Source organism: Cyclopterus lumpus, chromosome 19, assembly GCF_009769545.1.
Source record: "Cyclopterus lumpus isolate fCycLum1 chromosome 19, fCycLum1.pri, whole genome shotgun sequence".
NCBI lineage: Eukaryota > Metazoa > Chordata > Actinopteri > Perciformes > Cyclopteridae > Cyclopterus > Cyclopterus lumpus.
The window spans coordinates 12,187,392-12,199,656 of NC_046984.1; the positions used below are offsets into that span (position 1 = coordinate 12,187,392).

The 12,265-nt window shown below is 39.2% G+C and overlaps 1 protein-coding gene across 1 annotated transcript in view; it reads right to left on the reverse strand.

The window, feature by feature from the left end:
- The window catches only part of LOC117748667 (calcium-activated potassium channel subunit alpha-1-like), a 71,775-nt gene that overhangs the window by 31,988 nt on the left and 27,522 nt on the right, over window positions 1-12,265 (reverse strand). The window contains 5 exon segments of the mRNA XM_034558640.1: window positions 108-183; window positions 1,128-1,203; window positions 5,995-6,106; window positions 6,200-6,293; window positions 10,446-10,507. Of these exon segments, the coding sequence (XP_034414531.1) occupies window positions 108-183; window positions 1,128-1,203; window positions 5,995-6,106; window positions 6,200-6,293; window positions 10,446-10,507 (420 nt within the window).

Sequence of the window (12,265 nt, forward strand, 5' to 3'; positions counted from 1 at the left end):
AACAGGAGAACGCATAGAAGGAAAGCATTTTGACAACAGTATGAGCAACCATGTGCAATAACAACATACTTTCAAAAACTGGCTTCATTTGGCTCCCAATAACTCACCAAATGAATGAATCCTGCTGCAGTTAGCCATGTGCTTATGAAGATTGAACACAGGTTCACCAGCTTTATTGAGTTGCTAAAAAAAACAAAAAAACATCAAAACAACAATACAAGTTTGAATGATTAGTTATTACATTGGTATCATGAAACTAGTCCAAATGAATTAGATTGGAAGATACATGCTGTAAAATGCATTATATAGTGTTCATATTGTATCCAGTAATAATAGAAGAAAGGACCTACAGTGAGAAACTGCAACATTATGAACAGATTTAAATATTATATAAAATGTAATACTTAGAAATAGAAAACATGAGATACAAAAAACATAATATAACATGCTGCACAAATTATAAAAATCCTTACAGCTGTTGCATTTATTGAAGTTATTATTATTTTTTCAATTAACATGTATTGAATCACATTGCATGCACATTGTTTACAATATATTTCCATAAAAAGGATTATTTTATACCATCCCATTAAAAGATATGATAAATGTAAATGTAATGCTCTCCTCCCTGTGTATGTAATATGTATATGGGTGACGTTCTTTAAATAAGAGAAAAAGTAGGAATAGTCCTTGCGTGACCTCTGCCCTCTCCTACTTTGTGTGTTCTGTCTTTACCTTCATCTGAGTGAATGAGAGAGGAGATTATTCTAAAACACTTTGTTGCGCCATAAGCTCTTCCTGACATCTGTGCAAAAAAAAAAAAAGCTCTAACACTGAGAATCGTGGAGACAAAGAGTGTTGTTTGATTCAAGACTCCCTCATACGGTTCATGTTACTGACTGCAGTACTGAGGAGTAAACTTAATGTTATTGTTTACTGGATCAAATGATAGCAAGCGCTCGTGATACTTTTGCTTCAGGCGAGACATTATTGCATAAAGGCTTACTTCTCTCCTTGAAAATACAACTATATTCATGCTTACAGCTTGACATGCAATGCCCACACATTAACACAAACATTACAAGCAGTTTGATACATTGGCAGAGATAATATATTAATACACTTACCTTGTCTTTAGTATATTCAAAAACTGTAAAATTTCTGAGAACTGTATCAACCTTAACGCCCTTAAAAACCTCAAGCCTGTGAGAAAAAAGACCATAAAGAAGTAATCAGTAATGAATAATGACAATTGGAACAACATCAGAAGCATTTTTCGAACACCATACCTTTCATACTTTCCTCCATGTTTAGCAACTTCATTGGATTCATATTGATAGAAAGATAAACTCCGACTGATCAAGCGACACTGAGCCTCACACTCTATAATAAAAGAAACTTTGTGGATTACGTGGAGAGCGCACCATCCCAGGTATCTCTTCACCAACTCGCAACAGTCTGTTTTAATCCCCGGCGTCTACCTGATACACATTTCATAACGTCGACGTTATGAAAACATGGATTATTAGAGACAGGTGGACAAACTCACTGATTAAACAGATGTGACGTCAAATCCTAAATTTGAAGATATTTATAGGAATATAAAAATATACAATAGCTTTGCCAAGAGTTCAAGGACAGCAAACGGCAACATAAACAGCTCTGACAACACCAGCCGGAGCTTCTCGACATGATTACTGATCGACTGTATACATACATATGTCATATGCATCATTCAAGCTGCGTATATGTTAAATAACAACCTCGTTATAACTTGTTTACTGCCGTCTGGACACCGAAATCCCAATGTTCATAAAAACACGTCTGATAAAGCAAGATAACACATTTTTATTGCGTATGTGTCATTAAAAAAAAAGTACAATCCACCGCAGTGCCGATGCTGCGCGAACAAATAAAAGCCACATCAGCCAAGAGTGAGCATTCTAATAAAATCCATCTCGGAATGCTTTTAATTTCCCTTCTTAGAATAGATTTGTGTGAATGCTAAATGACACAAATCAAAAAGATGTTACGGGCAATCAATCAGCCGGACAAATAGAACAACTTTTTTTCTTCTTTTTTTTTTTAAAATGAAATGACGTGAACCGTGGTGTGGCTTGCCAAAAGCTCATTTCTCATTTCAAGTGAGCGTTTGCCAGATGGGGAACATAATACAGAGCAAATCCTGAACCTGAACCTGCTCCAGCTGGAGCCCAAAGACCTCTGGACACGCCAGCCTTCAGCTTTAGTGGAGATTCCCCTCGTTCCCACGTCCCGCAGGTCTTACCCCAGTAGGAGATTACATTGAAGCATGAACCCAGGCTGTAGCAGATGCTGTCCTGGTCCTCTTTCTCATGCCCGTGGCCCATCCTGACCCTGTATCCATTCTGGAAGAGCTCCCCGGTTGATTTCTTGCGCCTTCTTGTGTTAGAAATGGTCTGAGAGTGTGTGCCTCCATCGGGCGCCCTGTACACTAACATCTTCGTGGGAATCATGTTTTTGGTCGACAAACATCAAGTCCTACAATTTTCTTCACATCCAAAAACACAATTCTGCATCCACCTCGCCAGCTATCGTTTGGAAAAAGAATATGATCCTCCTCCAAAAAGAGAACAAAAAAACAACACAAAAAAAGAATCGGGTGCTGTCATGATATTTCCACCAAACAGGTTGGCGTAAAAAAAAAAAAAAAAAGAAAGAACTCTTTTTCTTTTTTTTTGACAGAAGCCTTTTTGATTTCACCTCAGACATTCATAGCATCCTCGCTGTGATCGGGCGCATTCGTCGAGCTTAAAGCAAACCCTTTTGCCATCAGGATATTAGAGTGTAAGCTCCTTTAGGATTCATCCAGGGAAAGGAAGAGGCCAGGCAGCGAGTGTGACCGTCAGCTGGCTTCACAATGTAACCTACATCTCATCCCTGTAGCCCTGCAACTGCTCTGGACAAACCAAATTCCATTCTCTAATCTTGGACAAGAACAGCATGTCTCGCCTTTATAGCAGGAAACAATAATCCCTAAATTAATCACAGCTGATGTAATAACCGCCATTGTAGTTGACGTTAAATCTAAATGCGCAGCATGAAAAATGGACCTGCAAACAGCAAAAATACAACAGCTGACGGAAATCTAAGTCCGCAGAGTCCACTTAATCTGAACAATTTGAAATATGTGTCACTTCAGCATCTGCCCTAAATAATTTCAGTCCAAATAATGGGCAGTATACAAATTAAATAGATTCATATTCAGTATTACTAAAGAAAAAGAAAAAGCCTTATTTCACAATTTAAAATAACTAACTAAATTATAAATGTTAATTCATTTGTGGAAAAGTGTAATTGTGTACTAAATATAGTTAAAATTGAGACTGTGTTCAATTGGTATTGTAATTCCACTGGATTGCTGGCACAGCCGAGAGCAGACATTCCCAACCTGGAGGTGTATTATCTAATGAATAAATATGTACTTGAACTAATATGAGGCATTGCGCAACTAACTAGAACTGTTTCTCACTTTTTTCCCTTGATCAAATGAATATTATTTCCAGTCAAATTTTTTGGAAAATTACAGACCTCTACGAGGGGGGTTGTGCCCCTAAAGTTAGGAACCACTGGCTTAGAGGACATTTAGTTCCAGTGTACAAAAGCCTCCCTGTGTTTTACTACACAGCTGCAACATGTGGCCCCCCAAGACATGCACATCTTATCCGGATGAGTTATGTTCCGTTTACCTCATTACATTTAGAAGAGTTGCAATGGACTATTTTCACTCTCAGAGATAAATGTGAGTATTTCACACCTGCAGGAGGTCAGAATTCCAGCACCTGAGATTTTGCAGTAAAAACGTACCATTGTGGGTGAAGGCATTTTCTACACAACATCTAAAATGTGTGTCATGCCCCCACCTGCAAGCCTGCCATGCATCGATGAGAGAATATTAACACATTCCGTGTGTGTATTTCAAAACACATTCCGTGTGTGAGTCAAAATGTTCTGACGGGAAGATTGAGTTTTGATCAGAAGAGGGAGTTTTGATCAGAAGATTGAGTTTTGATCAGAAGATTGAGTTTTGATCAGAAGAGGGAGTTTTGATCAGAAGAGGGAGTTGGACAGCTGCAAATAGATGCTGCTGAGCTGGTTATGACCTCCTCGCCTGGTTAACCTCAGTTTAACCAAACAGTAAATCAGTCACTAATCCTCCGCGACCAACTGCTCACCGGCCATATTGACTGAGATTATGCCCGACAGAAGTACTTCCACTGGAACTCATTCTAAAAAAACACGGGAAATGTGAGTGTATTTTTTCAGGCTTCATTGTCAATTTGAATAATAATGGTCTTTCTTTTAATCATTCAAAACTGTATTTGGCCAACCGTGTGCATGACGTGCTGCATTTTGGTTTGCGTGACGTACAGAAAGTAGAAGAACTGCACAGCGTGCACTCACAGGCAGAGCAGATAACAAGAAGAGCAACACCCACACAAACAGTAATAAAAGGGGGGCAATGCAGCCAAAACAATCATGTAGAGAAAATATTGCCATGTCATTTTCTAAAATAAGTGATGGCTAGGGTCCGTCCTCCATCATATCTCTGACAACTTCAGCGAACAAAAACAAAACTAGCAGCATCTCACTGAGCAGCTGAATTCTCCTCACGACTCTTTGAACCCAAAACAACACTGATCCACCAAAAAAAGTTGAAGTATAGTTTGGTGTCTTGTTTCAATCTATTCTGAATTATATCTTTATATATATTTTTTCTCAGCATGTGGCTTGTTCGTAGCGCATCTTTCATTCCACACAGACCTCACAGATGCTCTGCAGGGGAGACGGGGGAGCGGCATGGGTCAGAGGGATTAATGTGTGATCTTTATCTTCTCCTTTCAAACAACAGCACGGTATCTACGTATGTAGAAAAGAAGTGGAGGCATAAGGAGAAAATAAATAAAAACACTAAAGAGCGCAAAAGTAGAGCCAATGGGCATGCAATAAATAATAAAAACAAGCTTGAATATAAGCACTGTTTGAAACAACTATAATAACAATAATATGGACACTCTAGACTGCTCTAAAACGACAAAATCATGGCAATACTGTCATACTCTCCCATGTCCACTAGATGGCAGCGGCAAGCAGCACTAGCTAGTTCTCACACCGAAAGTCACTCACTGGGAAAGCACTCAGGCTTGTTATGCAGCTACACCGATCAAGCTGTCACACTGACTCTAAAGCAGAAGGTCAAGGCTGGGGTCGGCTACTTGGAGGGTTCGTTCCTCAGCTGACCGGAGAAGGGAAAGCAGCTATGAAGCTAAAAAAACCTTACTACCCCCCCTAATCCTGTAATTCCTCACAGGCCTCTCCAAGTGATGAGTCCCACACATTTAGCAGATTGACTTCTATTGTAGCGATCAAGGCCCGACAAAGCCCAGTGCCTGTCTTTTTAATCTATTCGTGTATTTCACAATCACAACATGATGTCATATCGAGTGCCGGAGAGGTGAAGGGCATGTGAATGACACCTGCAGCACAATGACCACTGCCCACAACACATGCTCAAAGGACATGGAGCCGATTACATTTCCATTTGAATCAAATTGCATGAAATGCAAGTTTAAATGGCACACCAGATGACAGCCATACAATATTTGATAGTGTTGTCATGCAACCCAGCATTAGTTTAACGAGTAATGCTCATTAAGACTCAGAGTCGCCATGCTTTTCATTTGATGAACTATGGTATCATGCAATGTTCCATAGAGTTAATGTCATGACAAAATTATCAAATATTTATGGCAAATATTGAAGGTGTTCCCGGGTAAAGTGAGTCTAGTGACGTACTGAGATTATCTGGTGTGTGCCAACAGCTGTTAGACGCGTTCAATCCACTGGGTGGCAGCACAAGCTCCTGGGAAATACAAACCCAAAACAAGCCACTCTCCAATGCAGGGCCTGCTAGTCGGGCAATGGGAGCAATGGGAGCAATGGGAGCATCCTTACCGAGCCAGCTCCTGTTCAGGTACACGGACACAAACACTGGAGGAACCGTGAAGAAGTCGACCACCGAGTTCACCTCCAACCAGAACCACAGCTTGTCATTGGCAGCAATGAACTGATGGGAATGAAGGGTTAAAAAGGTCAGATTCACAGTTTTCAGGTCCACAGATAAGAGTGTAAATCAAGGAAATGCACTCGTTTTACTTACACGGAGGCCAAAGTACAGCAAGAAGAACACGTTGAACGCCATGTCGATCTGCAACGTGAAGTCTTTGTAGAAGTTCTGACAGGACTCGATTGGACTATTAGAGAGGGAGAGAAATGAAGTATGTTAATCTCTTACAAGTATTGGTGGTCAAGTAAGGAAAGGGTTGGTAAAATGCATATATATAATATATATGTATGTATATATATCAATGGTATAAAAAAATTAAAAGATGCATTCTTCTTTTCCTTTTTCCACTTTTAAGATTTCCAAAAGAAGAGGGAACTTAAGTGTTGAAAAAAGTGCAATAGTTGGTATTTTCCAATGTTTTTTCTGTTGAGAAAGGACATGCATTCATTGTCACTCAAGCAATAACTTGTCGAGATGCCCGATTAACCCTTAAATAACTGCAAAACAATCTGTCATATCCCAGGTGCCATATCACATTATGAAAATGCCGCTCTTTTCCTCTACGGCCCGCATTTCCGATCTCAGAAACATTTCAGGAACAAATTAATTCAAACGTGATGGAAATGCAGAGCCACGGCAGTAGTTTAAGGGTTAAATGCATGCAGGGTTCATGTCTTCTTTTATGAAATCAGGCAGCCATAACAAATGCTAGCAATGCAGTGAAGTCTCACCCTCAAAAAGCTTGTATCTGGCACTAAGAATTCAAATAAAGAGAAATCATTAACAAGATGAATGTAGCTGTAATAGGTTAGTAGGATTGGAGGAAATATGAGCTGGAAGTTAAACGATATCCTTCTCAAAATATTATTCACACCTAAAATGAAAACACAGGTTCACATTCAAAATTGAAAACAATGCCGTGGAGAAAGACAGTTAATTAATGTAATGTACAGCTGTGATGTTGAATATACGTTTGATTAATATACCATTTGAATTAATAGTCGAGTGAATTTTATCAAAATAAAACAGAAGATTTTTTGTGGTTAATTGTGTTAGTGCTGAAACAATTAGTTGATGAATCAATTAGTCATTTGCCAGAACGTGTATGTTCAACAATTTTGTTCCGTCTTCTAATATGTGATGATTTACTGTTTTTCATTTGGGTTTTATATCATTTGGGTTTTAGAACAAAAAAAGACATCAACTTGTATAAATGATGGTTTGATCAATCTACGAAAGAATAACTGATAACGAAAATAACGATTAGTTGCAGCCGGGTCGATAAATGAGATGATTAACAGGATAATAAAAGCAAAATCTATTTCTGCGACACACATTATAAAACCATAATATACGGGATTACAGCCTCTTTGTTAGTCTACTACACATTCAACAGCTACCGTCTCCCATGTGCTGTTTAATACCGGTCGGATTAAAGCAAATTGCTTTTGTCATGTAAAAAAATAAAAAATAAAAATCCCATCAAACTCTGTTTGATAAAACGTTGTCCTTGTGGAGTTGGAATTAGGTAACATTGAAATACCTCAGGGATTATTTTTGAACCGATGCCCAGTAGTGACACTCAGTTGATGGTCAGGTCGGTGATGTGATGAGAACTCAATCCGTCTTCATCGGCCTCGCGCTTATTGTCACATCTCATCCCAGGTTCTTGCGAGGCAGTATTCATAAACAATCCTATTTACCTTAATATTTATCTTAAGGGCTGACCAAAAAATTTAATAAAAGATAATTCTCAACTTTTTGCATCTTCAATGCAAAACTATACACCAAGGAAAAAATAGAGCAAATGTCTGAAAATGACTTCTTGTCACTTTTACAAATAAAACATGTTTTGATTGTACTCTAGTTGTATGTATTCCTCCTCCTGGTGCATCGTAGGAGCTCCTCAGCACTTTTGCTTTGTTTGTTTTTCTCCATTTATTTAGCGGTACATTTAACTTAACTGTTACATTCGATTGTAAAAAAGAGGGGGGGGGGGGGGGGGGGGGGGGGGGGGGGGGTGTCTTCTTTTAGGCATCTCTAAGAATAGTCCTAATATACGTTACTAATATACATAGTTCTCAGTCACTGTAATGACACATCCCTGTCATAGCAGGACCATATAGCGGTGTTCAATAATTGAGTTTCATAAGACCTGCTTTGCAAGAGGACTAAGCCTGTTAGGGATCACAAACCCTTCCTGCCCAAAGTCACTCTGGTCTCTCTCTCCCTCAATCCAGGCTCAGATCAAACAGTAGGAGGAGACCTTGATGTTATGGGATGGCACTGCAGAGAAGCTAATGCACTGAGAGTGAAAGGTCACGTAGATCACTCCAACCAGCTATTGTTGGAAAATCTTCAATACCGTACAAGTTTGAATACAATACATGTTTTGTTTTCTTATACCTTACTTTAAGCAATATACGTTTCTTTTTCAAACGCATCAGCATTATTGACACAAGCAGTTGTGCAATAACAATTGCTCCAGTTGCAGTTACAAACTCAAGTTAGTTTTATGTCCTCTTTCAGTTCAAACGGTTTCCAAATGCAGCAGGAATCGATTTTCAGAAAGATGTTTTCAAGCTGTCATAAGCCTTCTTTTTTGGAGAGTTTCTTCCTGTTCCAATGCAAGGGTCCTCGGACAGATAATGTCATATATGTTGTACAGATTGAAAAGCCCTCTGAGGCAAATTTGGGATTTTGAGCTATACAAAATAAATTGAATTGAAGTCGTGAACTCAAAGATAATACTCTAGGACAACTATATGCCAGGCCGTGGGTTTGCCAGCTTGTTGTGAAGTTGTTCTGCCCCCTAGTGGCAAAAGAATAAGAGTATACTCATTAGAGTATGACAAAGTATTCCACCCCAGCTTTGTTCAGCCCTCAGTGTTGAGGTTTGATACCCAGCTCTCGTTTAACATCGATGGAACACCGGCCTACATGGAAGCGTAGGGTGCAAAGTAAGACACGACTACAGCTTCAGGAAGTGAAACTCCCTGTGGCAGTGAACCGTCTCCTTCCTCTCTGTGCAGCTCCGAGCTGGAGTTCTTCTCTGTGAATCTGAGTGGGTCTTGCTGTGTTGACGTCCGTCTCTCTCTCTGTGTCGCTTCCAGCCAGGTCAGCCTGCCCATCATGGGATAGCCTCAGCAGCCCCACAGGACTAATTACAGGAAGGGCTGGTCGGCGACCCCTTAGAAGCATGCAGGAGGGCAGTTGACTTGCTGCTCTTTCTCTAAGTACCGGCCTTGTTGGCTTGACAGGTAGTGAAAGAAATACTGAATAATAGAAAGACATGGACATGACTTAATGAAAACTGGGACAAAGAGCTTTGTAGATGAATATGAATATAAGTCATTGAGCAGGTGCCGCAGCATCATACCTCATTGTGTATTTATAACAAGGGCCTTTCTTATGCGTGAAAAGGTTAAAGACAGAGGTCGTAGGTCATCCTTAATCAGGTGCAAAAGGCGTTAGGCGCCTCTACAAGCAAGTTCTGAGAACAGGGGGCCACAGATGGCATTGGGGAGGGTGTAACTCTACCTGAGCCTGTCCAGTTAATGAAATGAGATCATGCTCACAAGCTGCAAGCCAAGCCCTCAGCTGTGTAGAGTCTTATGAAATAACAAATAACCTGAACGCCCGCCTCCAGGAGCATGAGCCAGATTATGCAGCGGAGACTCCCTCTGGGGCTTGATAAAAGCTTTTATCCTGGTTTATTTTGCTCCACCTCTTAATGGCACATCCTGTCCAAACACCACCAGGATGCAGTAACGGTACACTGTACCGTACACATGGAGCCGAAAAGGCTTTCCCACTTCCTCCAGTTCGATGAGTGACGGTGATTGGTTTTGAACAGGAACTTGGGTCCTTCCTGCCTATTTGGGAGTTTGATCCTTTTAATATAGAGATTAAGCGTCTGTGTGTGTGTGCTCTCAGATACCATCCAGGGCACTAAGCACTCAGTGTTATTAAGGCTAAAACTACACCGTATGCATTATATGAGAATTTACGAGAGGGTAGGAACCAGTTAATGACTGAAGTCTCTGAGGTTAATCCAAATCATAAATCTTTCCATAACACGTAAACAAAGACCATCACACGTAGAGCACAATTGCAACATTTCTACATTCCTCTGACGCAAAACTGACAATTTAAATTGTAATAAAGCTACTGTAAGCTTTAAGGGACATCAGGACCGAACACATTGAAACCGGCTCAAGGCCACTTTGCAGTTTCTTAATCTCTCAAATATTGTGCAGTGGAACAAGTTAAACAGGGACCAATAAACCAGAGTAGCATTAATAGGGAAGTATGTTGAAAAAAATGAATGAATACTTACTCAGAAGAATCTATGAAGTATATAACAAGGGCTCCAATGCTGAGAGCAAATACGAGCACCACCTGGGGAAAATGAGACAAAGGAGCAGTTGTTATAGTTATTCATCCAAAACATACTTGAACACAAAAACTAGTTCAGAACGAAAACATAGATCATAAATGTTCAGATACTTTGCACTCTTGTAGAGGAAATGTATGAAGGAGGACACCAGCTGTATGCATCCAACCTGAAAATATCATTTCTAATGTCTATTAACTAATATATAAGTGATGTTTGCATTGTGTGATGATGAAAATACTTTTGTTAAAGTGCAATATTCATGAAACCAGAAAAATAAATGGATCAGTGAGATATAAAATAAAAATATTAGCAAATTAAATTCAAAATTCATTCATAAAATGTACAGATGTATTTTTGGAGCGGCAACAATTAGTCAAAAAATCTTGTTGGTATTTTACTAATTATTTCTTTGTTTATTAAGCAAAAACTCCATGCTATCATTATAAATCGATTGACCAAAACAAACCATGTGAATACGTCAACTCAGTCATTGGGAGATTTAGACGGACATTTTTCACTATTCTTTTTACATTTTACAGACTAAATCAATCATCAATAATTACTTGACAAAATATGACGTCATGGTTAAAAAAAGACTACAATGACTGCCAGTAGGAAATGGGAAGCAAACCAACTGTATACAAGTTGATTTTAAAAAGTAGACATTTTTAATTGACTTAGATCTCCAATAGTTATTTGGTTAAAGGGCCAGTTCACCCAAAAATAACAAACCTGCCACACTTTTCTATCTTGCAATTAAAATAATTTTGGTTTCATGTGCTGAGATTTAAACAGCAAGTTCTGAGATTTATAATTTTTTTTTAAACATTTTAAAGACTAAATGAACAATCAATTACTTGACAAAATAACCAGCTGATAAATCAGTGATGAATATAATAAGATTGTCAGATGCAGCTCTAGATCTTTTGTTCTACAATATATTTTAGAAGAAGCATAAACTATTCCACAACCAAACTTAAAGTGAACAGAGGAGCAAATGCATTAACAGGCATGAGACATTCGCTCCACACCTTGAAATTACAGAAATGTGTGTTCAAGATGGTGAGCGAATGTTTAATGCCTATAAATGAGCATTGACAGACCTTGATGCATCTCGTCAGCCTGTAATAATTGTGTTATATAAACCAAAGAGAGAGAGAGAGTCACAGTTTGGAACAGCAGTGTCACAAATCAGTTACTGTATATCCGACAGTGTAAATAAACATGCGAGAGCTCGGCTCATCATGTAAATAGGCAGCGGAAGAGTGGGCGAGGTGACAGAAATGGCTTCAGCTTTCACAGACTGGTAATAATAAAAACCAGGGCATTGCTTTTACTCGGTCACTTCGTCTTTCTGCAGGGGGGAAAGCTGCTGAATAAATGGCCGCCTGGAGTGGGTGGAGAGACGTTCAGAGCGGACTGGGAGGCAGGTTGCAGGGTAATAAACATGAGATCCAGAGGTGTTAGCAAACAAAGCAAGAGTTGTCAGGCGACAGCTCCGAAACTGAGATGGCTTAGGTGAAACTTAGGCGAATACCACAGGAAATCAGAGTAAACTGTGAATACAAATAGTAATATCAGTATAACGATATTATATAATACAATCAGTATATTTAGCTATTTAGAGGTCAAACGGTGTCTCACACAATACAATTAAAAAGTGACTGCTGTCATGTTGTGTTTGTGGAACCGGAAAAGAAAGTGGAAGATTATCAGAATCGTTACCCAATTAGAGCATACATATTGCAGAGTAGGCAACA